The sequence below is a fragment of the Zootoca vivipara genome, chromosome 4 (genome assembly GCF_965207765.1).
Source record: "Zootoca vivipara chromosome 4, rZooViv2.hap1.1, whole genome shotgun sequence".
Classification (NCBI taxonomy): domain Eukaryota; kingdom Metazoa; phylum Chordata; class Lepidosauria; order Squamata; family Lacertidae; genus Zootoca; species Zootoca vivipara.
The window spans coordinates 81,976,204-81,991,093 of record NC_142587.1 but is presented as its reverse complement, the minus strand read 5'-3'; the positions used below and the strand labels follow the sequence as shown (position 1 = coordinate 81,991,093).

The 14,890-nt window shown below is 40.8% G+C and overlaps 1 protein-coding gene across 7 annotated transcripts in view; it reads left to right on the top strand.

Annotated features, from left to right (window-relative positions):
- The first annotated feature begins 1,484 nt into the window (after positions 1-1,484).
- RNF17 (ring finger protein 17) overlaps positions 1,485-14,890 on the top strand; it is a 40,794-nt gene continuing 27,388 nt past the window's right edge. For 2 of the 7 annotated variants that reach the window (XM_060273835.2, XM_060273834.2), the window contains exons 1-12: positions 1,490-1,714; positions 2,703-2,758; positions 3,402-3,457; positions 4,717-4,816; positions 6,094-6,174; positions 7,579-7,679; positions 8,531-8,702; positions 9,902-9,978; positions 10,973-11,047; positions 12,309-12,583; positions 13,030-13,185; positions 13,465-13,654. In XM_060273835.2, coding sequence (XP_060129818.1) covers positions 1,588-1,714; positions 2,703-2,758; positions 3,402-3,457; positions 4,717-4,816; positions 6,094-6,174; positions 7,579-7,679; positions 8,531-8,702; positions 9,902-9,978; positions 10,973-11,047; positions 12,309-12,583; positions 13,030-13,185; positions 13,465-13,654 — 1,466 coding nt within the window. In that variant the 5' untranslated portion in view covers positions 1,490-1,587. Of the gene's footprint in view, positions 1,715-2,389; positions 2,488-2,702; positions 2,759-3,401; positions 3,458-4,716; positions 4,817-6,093; positions 6,175-7,578; positions 7,680-8,530; positions 8,703-9,901; positions 9,979-10,972; positions 11,048-12,308; positions 12,584-13,029; positions 13,186-13,464; positions 13,655-14,890 lie in introns of those variants that run through there. The other 5 variants (XM_088668309.1, XM_088668307.1, XM_088668308.1 and 2 more) reach the window with 5 other exon arrangements.

The window sequence follows — 14,890 nt, the reverse complement described above, 5'->3', positions numbered from 1 at the left end:
TTACTTCACTGGGAAGCCTTTGGGAATGTCTCCTTTAGTTGCATATATTTTCCATTTCATGTCATCCACAGAATTTGCCTAGATGACTGCATGAGAAAAAGCTGGGTAAATTTAGATTCAGGTGCTCCTTTTCCAGTAAATTTAACCCATTTGATAAAATACCTACCCATCTGTGCACTGATAGGATTCCTTCCAAACAGCTATTGGAAAGTTATATTGGTGCTTGCTTTGACTAATGAAACATTTAGCATATATATAATTTGTGCTAAGAACCATTGTGCTGAGAACACTGTAGAGTTTCTGTAAAACACGCAAAGCCAAGAAATTAGAAAATGATGGGAGATATCGGTTCATCTTATTAGGTATGGCTATTCTCAGCCATTCTAATTATAGCTAAACCTTGCTGCCATCTTGCGTCTGAAATCTGCAATTTATTTTTCTTATTAGAAAACAGAAAACCCAATATCCTAGGGGCCTTCTGCCACATAAGGTACTTATTAGCTTTGTGAGGTAAACATACCTGAAACATTGAGAGGGCTTCCCAGCACTGAGGTTACAAGATATGATGCAGCTGCGAAAGGAGGAAAAATAAAGCAACTACAGTACAGTAATGCAGTAGTTAGAGCAAAGATGGTGAACCTTGCAGTCTTTGGTTCCCAGTTTTGAGGTAGTGTGTGTATGTGAACTTGCACAGTGGTGGTGTTTTTTTTGGGGGGGGGGGAATCAAAATGAAACAAAGCTTGTGGTACATATAGTGGCAAATGCTCACCTAAGGACTAGCCACTATTGCAAATGCAAGTATAATAAAGCTCAACTCCATTGGGCAAAGCATCATTGTCCAAAAGCGAAGAAAATGTTGCCGGGGGGGGGAGCGCGATTTGGGTGATTCTGCGGGAAAGATCCTGTCTATAGATGCGTTAATATTAATTTGTAAATAATGCATTATAACAGATGGTACCTTTGCACTTGCAAACCCACAGTTTCAATCCAACCACCACCACCACCATCATCATCATCCTTAGAAAAAAATTCCTTCAGTAGCACCTTAAATACGAACTAAGTTTTTATTTTGGTATGAGCTTTCGTGTGCATGCACACTTCTTCAGATGAGCAACAGGTCCCGTTTGGACCCATGCACACGAAAGATAAAAGTAAGAACCGCTAAAAAACATAGGAAAAAACAATCCATTAAAACACAATCAAATATTACCAGAAATAAAACTATATACATATATTAAATCCGCCTTAAAGGCATATCAATGATTACAACCAATTGTACAGTAGCGCCCTCCTGCGAATTCCCCCCCCACGTATAATACAGCAATTAATTATTATTATTATTTAAATTGCCATGCACACACTGAGGGTTCCCGCCCCCACTCCATCCCGAGATGCAGCGATTGGCTGCGGAAAGGCGGCTGCGGAGCTTCCATTGGTCGGAACGCACGTGCCGGGGAAGGTGGGCGTAAACAAATCGGGAGAAGAGCGCGAGCTCGCAGTCGCAGGTGACTCGGATCTTGGCCGGTTTGTGCCGCGCTGGGCAACAACGCGGGGCGCAGAAGGAGGGAAGGAAAGTGGGCGGAGAAGATGGCGGCGGCGTCCTTCCCGGGCGCTTCCACCAAGAGGCGAGGCAGGTTCCCGCAGAAAAGCCCGTTCGAGGGCGGCCGGCAGCGCGGAGTCCCGTCGCGACGGGTGCTGAGAGACGCCGGCTCAGGCAGGTGGAGTCTGCGAACGAGACGCTGCTCCTTCTTCGGAGGAGAGAGTTTTGCAAGGGGCAGCGGGTTAGAGAACTGCCTGCGCGTTGCAAAAAACAACACCCCGTTTAATCCGGGGCAGGCGGCTTGCTTGCTTCTTAGTAGGAGAGGCCGGGGCTCGGGACCCCCCGCGCGCGCTCCGCTGACTAACCCGCGCAGCCGGATCCTAGACACGCCCAAACGGGACCTTCGGCGAGGTTTGCGGCCGCGTTTTGTTGCTTGGTCCGAGCAAGCACGAAACTACGGTCCGTTTCCTCCCTGAAGAGTCACTCTGCACAAAACACCCCTTTGGGCGGGAATGCCCAGTTCCCTGTCTTCCCTCCGCAGCAGCATTTGGCTGGGAGCCTGGGAAACCATCTCATTTCACGCCGCCTCCCTGGAAGAAAAGCAGGCCACCTGGGTCCTCTTTTTTCATGTTCAGACGAGGAGCTGGGGCCGCCGTCGGAAGCGATGGGGTTGCGCCGCCTCATCGGCCGCCATTTTTCCAGCGGCGAGACCCGACTTCTTGGGTGACTTGAAGCAAATGTTCCTCGTCTGAACATGCCCGTCGCGTGTATATTACCTCGGAGCTCTGCTTGGTGGCCGCTGCCCCTTCGTTTGTGATGGAGCAGGATTTGCGCAGAAATCGAAACTAACAGAAAGTTAGTATATTCTTCTGTTAGGCCCTCATCGCCCACAGTTGCTTTCGGGTCTCAGCGCGGCGATTCTTAAAATACGCCCAGGTAGCTCCCAGGTAGGATGAAAGTAAATTTTCTGGAGTACCGGAACGCTTCTCCCTCCCCCAATTCCTCCCTCCATCTTGACCAGCCGAAAACCTGCTATGGAATCATGGAAATTGCTGTTTTCAAACTTGAGTGCTTGTGTTACTCTAATGTGTGTTAATTTGTTTTAAATAACGAGCATTCATATACTAACTTGTTTTTGCGTCTTCCCCCCCCTTCTTTTTAGACTTGCAGATTCAGAATTCCTACAGGGCTGATGCATATGATAGCTATACTTCACAAGTAATTGATTTGCTTTCTTTGGGGTTATATGGGATCGGGGCGGACTTTGGACTTTCGGCAGTGCCTTGTGCAAGGTCAAAATTTGGCATCCCACCTCTCACCTGATGAACTCACTATGTCATAGTTGTGGTGCCTGCACTGCCCCCTAGGTTGCACTGCCCTAAATCGGCCTCTGATTGGAATACTGTACTAACAAAATTAAACCTGCAACCAATTTTTTGTGGGAGAATAGCTTAAGAGTACATGGGTAGGACATTGTCAGTTCTCATGTTGTCTCTACTGTCTCCTTTCATGTTTTATCGCTGATCTGGAACAGAAATAAAAATATAAGCAGCAATCTAAGAAAGATTGGATCTAATAGAATAAAAAAATCCTTCCAGTAGCACCTGAGAGACCAACTCAGTTTGTCATTGGTATGAGCTTTCGTGTACATGCATACGAAGAAGTGTGCATGCACACGAAAGCTCATACCTATGACAAACTGAGTTGGTCTCTAAGGTGCTACTGGAAGGATTTTTTTATTTTGTTTTGACTGTGTCAGACCAACACAGCCACCTACCTGTTACTAGTACTATGGATCTAATAGTTTTAAGTACTGTATTGAAAATTCTTAACTGTGAACTTTTCCATTCCTTTCTTGTAGGTGACCTTAGATTTTGAACAAAAAGTCCGTCTTAGGAGTCTGCAAAAATATAAAAGGTAAATCGGAGTGTGTTTTGATGACTGGAAGCAAAGGAGGAGTTGGCATGTGGGGCTGAAACATATTCTAAATTTTAATAGCTTTTTTAGTAAACAGTTTTTTATTATTTCATCATTTGGCTCTTAAAATGCTCATGTTTTAAAGAAAATCTGATAAGATTTTGTTCAGTTGGTGAAATATTTAATATTCAGTGCTGCAGGGTTCTGTGTGCCGAAGAAACACTTATTTCTTGACCCCCTACAAAAGTCCAGCCAACCCATTTTACATTTTTGGGCTTAGATCAGGATTGGAGTTGTATGTTCTATCTCTAATAATGTGGGGGTAAATAGCTGGGTCTTGTTTAAAAAGAAAAAAGTTTGAGGTGACAATAAAAGCTTATTAGTTATTTTACAAAATTTATTTACTTCATTGTAGAAAAACTCCTACGTTTACAAGAAACCTTAAAATTATCAACAAGAAAAGTTTAAAACAATTAAACATTTATAGATTATTAGAATTAGCAACAAAAAAGAATATTTCGGAAGAGCATGTGTCCTCCCCCCAATAAGATTTTATTAAAGCTTTTTCATGATACAGTGAGATAAAATAAACCAGTCTAATTATAAACAAAAACAAAGAAAGAGAAAAGAAAATACTGTACAGTGTCCTCTCTCAAATACCCTTATCTCACACAGAAAGTAGTGAACCTGCCCAGCTCTCACCTGGGAGCTTTCCTCCCCCCCCCCAATCTCTCCCTCTGGGAGGTCTTCCCTTCCCTGCCTCTCACTCAGAATCCTTCCATCCATCCACCACCCTCATGTGTGTAATTCTTGGACCAATAATGGCCCAGAGCAGAGGACACGAAAGAGAAGAAAAAAGGAGAGAGAAGCGGAAAAAAGGACCATTCTAAATTATAACAATCTTAGAAATGATTAAAGGAGACTTTTGCAGATCCAGTGCCCATCAGGGCTTTTACAAGGCTTTTGGGCAAGATGCTGATTCCTCTGCTTACAAGTCACTTAACCCCATCAGGGTTCTCAGGAGCTGACAGCTTCCTGGTCTCTTGATGCAGAAAACAGCCATTTCAGAGCACCAGGGGTTAATCCCCTGTAAACACTTTCCCCCCAGACTGAATTCAATAGCCAAGATTTGTCTGGCTATCATCAATTGCCACATAATTTATCTGTCAGCAACGTACCAACAAAAGACGTGCAATCCAGGAAGGACATGTGTTATTGAAGGTATTTTTTTTTAAGTAATATAACAATTTGATTTTTAGGTTTAATACTCAAAGCATCAATCAGCCAAGTAAGCTGATTAACTCTGCTGACTGGACTACAGCTCACTCTTTAAGATCAGAACCATCTACAGCAGATATGGTATGTAAACAATCTTACTCAGTTTTGTGTTTGCTTAGTAAAGTGTGAGTTCAACTATTTAATTTCAAATAAATGTAACCTAATTGGACTAGTGACAATGACATTGTGTGAGTTGAAGAAATATTTCCTAAACTTCTGTGTTGTTAGACTGCTGGTAAAAAGCACAGCAACAAAGTGATGCCTTTTTTGGAAATCACTGACTAGAGAATTAATGAGAGACCGGATGCTGATCTTTTTCTCTGTCAATTTTGGTCATTTAATGTTTGCCACTACTGGTGACACCTCCAAGAATTTATTTTGCAGTGTGCAAAATGATTCTTGCCCTCCAAATGTGTTGTAGCATTTGTAGAAAACATTGCATTGTCTTTTTTAGATATTTACACAAGTGGAGATCAATGATTATTCAAACTCATAGTACTCCATAAAGTGTTCTGAGTTAAAATATGTCACCTTGAGAAGAATTCTCATTCTCCTGAGAATAAAACACCTACATTTAACATTAATATTACTGTCATTAGATTTGGGGCAGCTCAGTGTCCTGTTTTAACTTGTTGTTTGGTGATTGTCGTTTGGTGGTAGTGAACTGAGATGTCAACTCCCAACAGTGGAGAAGAGGAGAGCAGAACCTTCAAAGAATTAAATGGCTAAAGGAGCAAAATACTCCTGAAAAAGGGATGTCAAGAGTCTGAAACAGCCTTCTTAGATGAGTTTCATAGTCTTGGCATCTCTTCAGAAATAGGTCTGGATTTTTTGAAAGAAGTGATTAACAGCTCTGCATTCATGAATGAAAAAACAATTGTGTGGAAAGCTTACAGGGTGTTTTGTTTTTTTAAGAAGAATGAAATATGAACTGTTAAAGAGATAGATAACCTTGTAGTGACTATACCACATAATTAAATGATTATCTAGCCTGAGGGTATGGATTCTTTATTTCTACTCTTTTGAGATACCCTGGTTTTATTTTTAAAAACCCTGTCTGCTACTTGTTGAAAACAACTTCATACACATGCATTTTAAAAAAGAGATAATACAATGGTGCCTCGACTTACGAATTTAATCCGTTCCGAAGGCACCTTCGTAGGTCGAAAAATTTGTAAGTCGAAAAGCGCCATTGGAAATGCGATTTCCCATAGGAATGCATTAGAAACGGAAAAATTCGTAAGTCGAAGCAACCCCATCTAAAAATTCGTAATCAAAATTAATTGGATAACAATGCTATGAGGGCCTTTGTTTAATGCAGCTCTCTGCTAATTTTATTATCTTTTTATTTTCCCCAGAATAGCAAAATTCTACAAGAGATAGAGAAAGCTTTGGAAGTAGCTAAAACCAATCTTGGGCGGTTAAAGAATGCGGAGGAGGTAGGCCAAGAGAATTCTGTGTCTTTGCTTGAAGTATACAGTACTGATGTCTGTTTCCAGAAATTCTTTCTCTAACAATACTTCAGCAAGGTGCTATAAAATTTAATGTCACCTCAGCTCCAGGTGTTCTTGGAGGATGCCAGTTATTTTAGATCTTCACCCTGGCTTCTTGCTGGTTTTGAAACAGAACTTCATTGGTTGTCCTGAACCGCCCTGAGATCTTCGGATTATTTCTAAAAATGCTTTGAAAGGAGCAATGAGAGTGGGTCCCTGTTGGTTCTCCTGGACTCACTGGCTTTTGATCCCATCCATCATAGTATCCTCCTGGATCTCCTAGCTGGGAGGGGAGGCATTGTCCTGCTCCTTTTTGAAGGGTAGCTCTCAGAAGGTGTTGTTTGGAGCTCGCAGTGGCAAGCCTAAGGTATCTGTATTTAGCATCTGTGTGAAAAGCACTGCAGAGGTCACCCAAAAATCTGGAATGCTATGTCAACCGGGACCAGGTGTGCAGCCTGGGAGTCATTTTGGACTCACAGCTGTCCATGGAGGCACAGGTTAATTCTGTGTCCAGGGTGGCTGTCTAGCAGCTCCATCTGGTACGCAGGTTGAGAACCTACCTGCTCGCAGACTGTCTCACCAAAATGGTGCATTCTCTAGTTATCTCCCGCTTGGACTACTGCAATGCGCTCTACATGGGGCTACCTTTGAAGGTGACCCGGAAACTGTAATTAATCCAGAATGCGGCAGCTAGACTGGTGACTGGGAGCGGCCGCCGAGACCACATAACACCGGTCCTAAGAGACCTACATTGGCTCCCAGTACGTTTCCGAGCACAATTCAAAGTGTTGGTCCTGTATACCTGAAGGAGCGTCTCCACCCCCATCGTTTAGCCCAGACACTGAGATCCAGCGCCGAGGGCCTTCTGGCGGTTCCCTCACTGCGAGAAGCAAAGCTACAGGGAACCAGGCAGAGGGCCTTTTCAGTAGTGGCGCCTGCCCTGTGGAACGTCCTCCCATCGGAGGTCAAGGCAATAAACAACTACCTGACATTTAGAAAACACCTAAAGGCAGCCCTGTTTAGGGAAGTTTTTAATCTGTGATATTTTAATGTATTTTGCTATTTGTTGGAAGCCGCCCAGAGTGGTGGGGGAAACCCGGCCAGATGGGCGGGGTATAAATAAGAAATAATAATAATAATAATAATAGCCGTTATAAAATATGAACCTCAACCTTGTATTCTTTTACATCACTACTTCTCAACTACTGCCACCATGTGAGAGAAAAGGGGGAAGGTTGTTCCTGAAAGTTATATGCTGCTTTTATTATTTATAAATCTAGTTCTGCTGGCTATAGAGCAAATACAGAATGACAGGTTGTTGTTTTGTCACTTCCCCCCAAAATGAAAAAGATGCTTGAGGATTTGGTCACCGAAGCAAAACAGGAAGAAAGCAAGATTGCAGGTGTTATTAATGACAAGTTTTCAGATATTATTGCTTCTCTAAATTCAAGGTAACCTGGTTTAAAGCTTTTACTTTGACGTTAATAATTTATCTGAAAAGTGTTACATAACTATAATAATACAGATTTCTGAGTGGCAAAATGTTTAGCAAAATGCCTGCTTCTGTGACGTGGGAGGGGACTATATGTAGCAGGAGTCCTGGAAGGACACAGGGAATCTGTGAGCTCAGATCCATTGTTTACCCTACCATGGAGTTGCTATCAGCAAAGACCAGACCATCAAGTTTCAGGGTAGATTTTTACCCTTGATGTAATTGACCTTTAGTCCAATACTTTGCTATATGCACATATGAATTAAAAGGCAGTTGCATATTCAAAACAAGAATATTTAAAAACATCAACCTTCTAATTTCCCCCCTCTTTGCACATCTTTCTCTTTTTTTCCTATGATTTTTATAGTTTCATTTCTACTACAGTAGTTCGTTGGTGTTTGGAGTGCTATGGATGCGTGCAGCTTGCACGACTTGTGCCCTTGAGCATTTAGAATGTGTTCAGCATGAAGAGCTGGCTGTTAAGGATGCATTTTCGTGTCATGCATGCAATATCAGTCAATTGCTTGTTATGAGGACAACAGGTGATAGTTATTCAGCATTAATCATACTCAAGAAATCCATTGAGTGCCCTCATTGTAGTGGATCTACTCTGAGTATGTCTTAGTTAGTTATCACCCAGTAAATATAAATCTGGCGTTTTCTGTAGTTTGTAATTTTAATATCGTCACCAAAACCTTATTTTTAACATGAGTACTGTATGTTTGTTTTGTATAGTTTACTATTCAGAGTTATTATTTGTAACATGTGATCAACTTTTTCTGAGGTCTGATTTTCTTTGTATTCAATTAGGAAAAGGAAACTGGAGACAGAACTGATAATGAACACCAGTTACTATATAACTGATATTCATAGTGTTCAGGTGTGGGTTATGCAGAAAATAAGCAGTTTGGATGGAGCCATAAAAATGGCAAGGGAGATTAAAGCAACCCATTCCTTAAAGCCTTGCCATAATTTAAATCAGGTAACTTTAATATTAAATCACTTGATTCCTTAACTTTCCTTCTGGGTATTTATTTATTGGAAAGTTTTCTAACCTTTTTTCAGGAACTTACCTTTTCAAAACAGTTCTCAGTAATACAACCACAATTTTCAACAACCAGATGATATGAGTGCAGCTACTGCTGAGAGTGCAAGCATTGTTAGTAGCCCAACATTTTACATTAGCTTTTTTTTTATCAAATAAGCACAGGAACTGAACTCATTTCCTTATTGTGGTAACTTGCAAGCCAATGAAGTCTTCATATAGCTGACTGAAAACAAAAACATGTCTTTAAGCAAGTAGAAATGATGAATTTTCTCCATTAGTCTTTAATTTCTCATGAGAAGATTCTTCCTCTTTGGCTTGGTTTTTATTTTTACTGAATTGTTGTTGTTGTTTTACAGAAAGCATTGTCTTTTTGATGAAAAGTCACAGTAGTTTAGTGTGATAGAAGCATTCAAAGTAGGATCATTTGATTTAGGTCTGTAGTTTTTCAGGGTTTTTTCAGTTCCTTTATTCCTAAAGCCCACCGCACATTTTCATAGATCTTAAGAGCTTATCATTTTTGTCTGAGAAGGCATGGCAAAAGCTGGTTGTGGACAGATTAAAATACATATACAGTAGACAAATTTTATGCATTCACCCCCTTTTACACCACGTCCTCAGAGAAGTACAGTGGTACCTCGGTTTATGAACAGCCCTGTTTACGAACTATTCGGTTTATGAACGCCACGCGAACCTTACCTTGGTCTACGAACGACACCGGCGGCGGGAAAGCGCACCTCTGTTTAAGAACAGATTTGGTTTAAAAACGGATGAAAGAAACGGATTAAGTTCGTAAACCAAGGTACCACTGTAATTTCAAGGTTCATCCTAGCCAGTTCAAGACTTGTTTCTCTACAGCAGATAAGCCCTGGCATCTGCCTTCACCTCTCCTAAGTCATGCTTCACAAGAGCAGCAGCCACTTCTGCAGCCTTTCCACAATTATCCTGTGAAATCTTTAGGGCAGCAATGTGGGCACCAGCCAGGACTTGTTAAATTGTTAAATTGTTTCCTTTGAAATCAAATGGGACACCACTAACTTCACACAAGCAGTAGCTCTCCAGCGTTCAAGACCACATTCAGCTCCCATTAGTTGTTATATTATACTGTAAATTAAATTAGGATGTTCTTATTCTAGGTTCTCTGCAACTTAAAAATGACTTTGGAGGAAGAAGTCTTAAAACTAGATAGTCTGAAAAAAAGAGCACTTCCAAGGTAAACATTCATAGAATTACTTAGTACGGATAGCAGAGTTACTGCACTTTTAAAAATATTGCCATACTGCACCTTAAAAAACAACACCATACTGAATTTGTAGAACTGATAAATAAAATTAAGAGTTGCATATACTTCAGTCGACCCTTTGCAGGAGGTCTAGAGTTCAGCATGCTATATGGGGGATCTACCAGCCTGGTGCATTACAAATGTTTTGGACTACAACTCTCATTAACTCCCCGTGAGCATGCAGATCACCCCCTCCTCAGCCCTTAAATTGATGGCTTGATAACAGGAAAATGGGTGGTCACCCTCCCATGTTAGTTGACATGAATAGATTAACTGAGTGGGAGCGTCTGTGCACGCGCACACATGCACTCTGGTGGCCACGCCCACTGCTGGCATGCAGCTTCCAGAGGTTTGGCTAAAGGTGAATGTCGGTGGTTGAGCCAAAAAAAAAAGGTTACCCACCATGCCTTCTAACCTTTACCTATATATCCCCTCCTGGACTCTGAGCTTGGAGAGATGATCACATTAGCTTCCCACCTTTTAGGGAACAAGTTTTACTTATGCACAGGGCAGGTCATTCTCAGTAGCATCAATGAATCTGTAAAATAGGACTCACTAGATAAGCTTGGCAGTCACCACGGCACTACCAATTTTGGCATTTCACTGGATGCTTTAAAACATTTTTTAAAAAGCCAACCGGGAAGGCTTTTCGGAACAGGAGTTTCTTAGATGGTTTTTACTGTTAATGCTTTTATTGCTGTTTTTACTTGTGGCATTCATGGTGGTGGTTATCTTGTGTTTACGTTTTTTTGAAGTAATTCTGATTGTGGGTTTTTGCAGTTTAAACCTGATTGTGATCTTGAGGCATTAGCATAAAATTGTGCCATGAATGTAGTAAATAGATTTATGGTGTTAGAAAATTGCTGTTGTCCTGAATGAATAATTGTGGTTGCAAACAATTGAACTTCCTATATATCTAATACAGGTTTCACATGGACTCTGAAAAGATTACCCCCATGTTAGAAAACCTGGGGAATTTTTTCCCTGATATGCCTAACATGTAAGTACTTCTATTGTGGTGTTAGCTTTATATAGCATCTGCAGGTTTATCAATTTTCTCAGCATTCATCATTGTGCGTCATCTGGTACTTCAGTAATACAGGAAAAATTTTATTTGGAAATGTGCTGGGGTAGAAACTAAGCAGTTTACCTAGAAACAATACAGAAATAAACTGGAGAGTAATGCTCAAACAGTTCTGAGGTTCTGATAACGAATAAGATTTTTGATAGCTTGGATATAATCAGAAAACCTTATGAGTTTTGTAGTCATGAATTATACTTAGAAATTGTTGAGTTGCTATATACTGTTAAAAAATAATAATTAAAAGCCTAGGACTTGCTTAATATTAATACGCCAGGTTTTAGGAGGCAGTTTTCCAAGTTTGTGTGCAAGTAATATCAATGGATTTTTTTAAAAAAAAAAAACCAGTAATACTATACAGCAAATCAAAATGATACCTTCTACGGTACTAGTCATTTAGAAGTAGATAGCCCTGTGATGGTGGGGAGGACATCCTAGCTAGAGCAGGCTGTAGAAACTTGCACGTGCCAACAAGTATATCTTAAGATACAACCTAATACTGTATCTGGAAAATCAAAACCTCTTTCTGATCCTAGCAGCTGCATTCTCTTATGTGACAAGCAGGGTGGTGAGTTGTCCCACGTAAACTTTCGAAATGTCCCGTTAATATTTTGAAAACACACTTTGGGAACGAAGTATTTTTTAATATCCGTGGAGCAGTATTCATCTTGGGTGTTTTAACTTAACCCTGAATACTAATAAGCAATGCTTATCTTTCCAAACCACTGAAAATCTCATTTTTTTCATCCGATTTAAAACCATATGAGAAATATCTCTTGGAATCCAAATGCCTAGATGTGAGTACCAACAAAATGAGCAGTCAGCACACGAAGTAGCATTCATTCAGATTTTAACCAAGTACCAGTAATTGTATACCCTGAAGTTCTACTCAAAATTTTCCACATGCAAAGCTAGTTTAAATTCTTCTGGTACATGAACAAAACTGTAAATCTCCCTTTTCTATCTGACTGCACATGCCAACAGTTCCAACATCAATATAGAAAAAGGGCAGCCCTGTCTTGTACTCCTCTCCAAACCTAATGGATCTGAAATATTAATGGGTGTTGTGTGTGTGTCTTAAAACCCTATAGGCTCTTTATTATTTCTACAGAGTGTTTGCTCTTCCATGTTAGTGATGGCTATTGTTAAGATATATTTTCTGAACCATTTGTCAACTTAGGTGCAGTTTTGAAGGCAGCCTTCTAAAACAGAGCAATATGGAAGAAGAATTCAGAACTGATGTTCCATCTCATATAAGTGTAAACCTTGAACCTCTTGTTGAGGACATTGACACAGTTGCTCCTCTGCCAGAATCTGATGCATGTCTTGAAGGAAATTATATTCACTTCCAAGAAATGACTCCTCCATTCACTCAGAAATGCATTTCTGCTTTAGCTCGGACAGCATCCACTCCAGATGTCATAATTGAAGAAATCATTGAAGATGATCAAGAAAGTGAGTAGAACTTTCCAACCGGTTGCCAGAGTTGTGTAGCTAATACCCTTTGTTTTTAAAACAATATTCTTACAAGTACATAGCTGCCTGCTCTTGATGCATTGTTTTTCTTACATAGGCTGCAGCTGGAAGGAATCTACCAATCGATCAATACTTTATAAATGAAATCTATTATTACATAATTGATTTCATTAATAAAGTATTGATCGATTAAGTGAAGAAGCATATTTTAAAGGGATGTTTGCACATTCATTGGTGTGTTCAAATCGTTTCTCAGAAATGAGCACCAAATCATGTGCATTTCTGAATGTCACCCTTTCTGTAACAATACAAACTTATTAATTTGTACTGTCTCAAAATGTTGTTTTTCAGCAGTGTGCTTAAATGTTCCCTATGATCTTCCCTCACTGTTACATTACCTTTCTTACCCACACTGTACCACACAGATGCTCCAGAATTAGTTTTTGTCAGCAGTGTTCTAAATCCTTGCCACTTCTACGTTCGAAAAGTTTCACAGAAGAAAGCAGCTGTTCGTTTGGAAAAAACTCTGAGGCAATTCTGCAATCATAAAAGGTCCTGTCCTAGTGACGTTTTGGAACTAGGTAACAACACTTCTCAAATCTTTTGACTAATAATGTTTATATAATTTCAGAGTCTTTTTTTTTATTCCAGTGGGGGGGATATATATTGTGGGTTTTACTAAGTAACCTTTTAATATCGTAGGGTAGAGGTCTGCAGTCATTTTGGACCCAGGAACTCATTTGGAAATCAGTCTCTTGAGGATACCACCAAAAATGGCTGCTGTGACAGACTGCCTAATCTCAAATGTCCCTCTCGGTGACAATATTATGCAACAAATTGTGTACTGAAATTTATTTCAGGTTCAAGAATCTTTGTTAAAAGCAAGGAACATGGAATATGGTGTCGTGGAAAAATAATTGAACTGATGCCGTTGCAGAAGACAAACGAACTAAAGCCCTGTGGTCCAACAAAGTACAAAATTTGTGATATTGCAATGATGAAAGTATTCCTTGTGGACTTTGGGCATCTTGAAGCTTTGATTATTTCAAGGTACGCATTTTTTTGCCTTTTATTTGCCATATGGTGGTTTTGCCATATTGCTTTCGAGTGGCAATATATAAGGTGCACCAATTTCTAGCGATGAAAAGGAGTGTGGATTTAAAGCCTCATTACCATTTCATTTGTTCATTGCCTTATGCAGGAATACCTCAAGACAACCTGCGGCAAAACCAATCTTGATAAGGCAGAAATGAACAACAATAAGAGTGCATAATTTGCTCAGTTAATTGCCGATGTGATTCAAATAGTGTTCACTTTTCTTGGAAACCGCTTGACCGATTCCCCTCAAATTTGGACACAGCGTTCCTTGCAAATACAAGACTGTTTTGCAGAACCTTAGATTGTTATGATCCCACCCCTAACACACCTAAAAACGTGATTTTCTCTATATATAAAAAAAGGCAAAGTGGACATCAAAGGAACAGACGGCAAATATTGTCATAATCCCGCCCACTCCTCTTCCTCCTCCTCCTCCTAGGCCAAAGCCTTTACAGACTGGGCGAAATGGAGGTACTGACTTGCCGGGGGGGTTGGGAAGAGGGAGTTGGGGGATTCACAGGGATGAGCCGGAGGGGGGGGGGACAGAATAGGTCATGGATCAGGACAGGGTGGGGACAGTCAGGGATTAGCCACTGCAATGCGTGGCAGGACCAGCTAGTTAAATATAAAAGCAATCACAAGCTAGCTATCTCTTAACTGCATGTGGTGATGTGAATTTTGTGTGTAGGTCCTCTGTGAACATGTGATTCTTCTACATCCATTCATGGTAGATGGATTATGTAATCTGGGTCTAGTGTGCATAGAATCCGGTTCTTCCTCCCCCAATTATTGATTAAAATATTTTAACCAGGGCCAGACCACCATAAAGCCAGGTATAGGGGAATTTTACAAATAGACGTCCCTGCCTTCTTCACGTAGGCCCAATTCATATTCCAGATTTGGGTGGTCCCATGCCCGTCAGTTTGCCACCCACAAATAATAGCATGGTTTCTGCTTGTTTAGGGGACATGTATGCAGAACTACATTGGTGTGTAATGAGGGACCCAGGTGGCGCTGTGGTTAAACCACAGAGCCTAGGGCTTGCTGATCAGAAGGTTGGCGGTTCGAATCCCTGCAACGGGGTGAGCTCCCGTTGCTCGGTCCCAGCTCCTGCCCACCTACCGTAGCAGTTCGAAAGCACATCAAAGTGCAAGTAGATAAATAGGGACCGCTCCGGCGGGAAGGTAA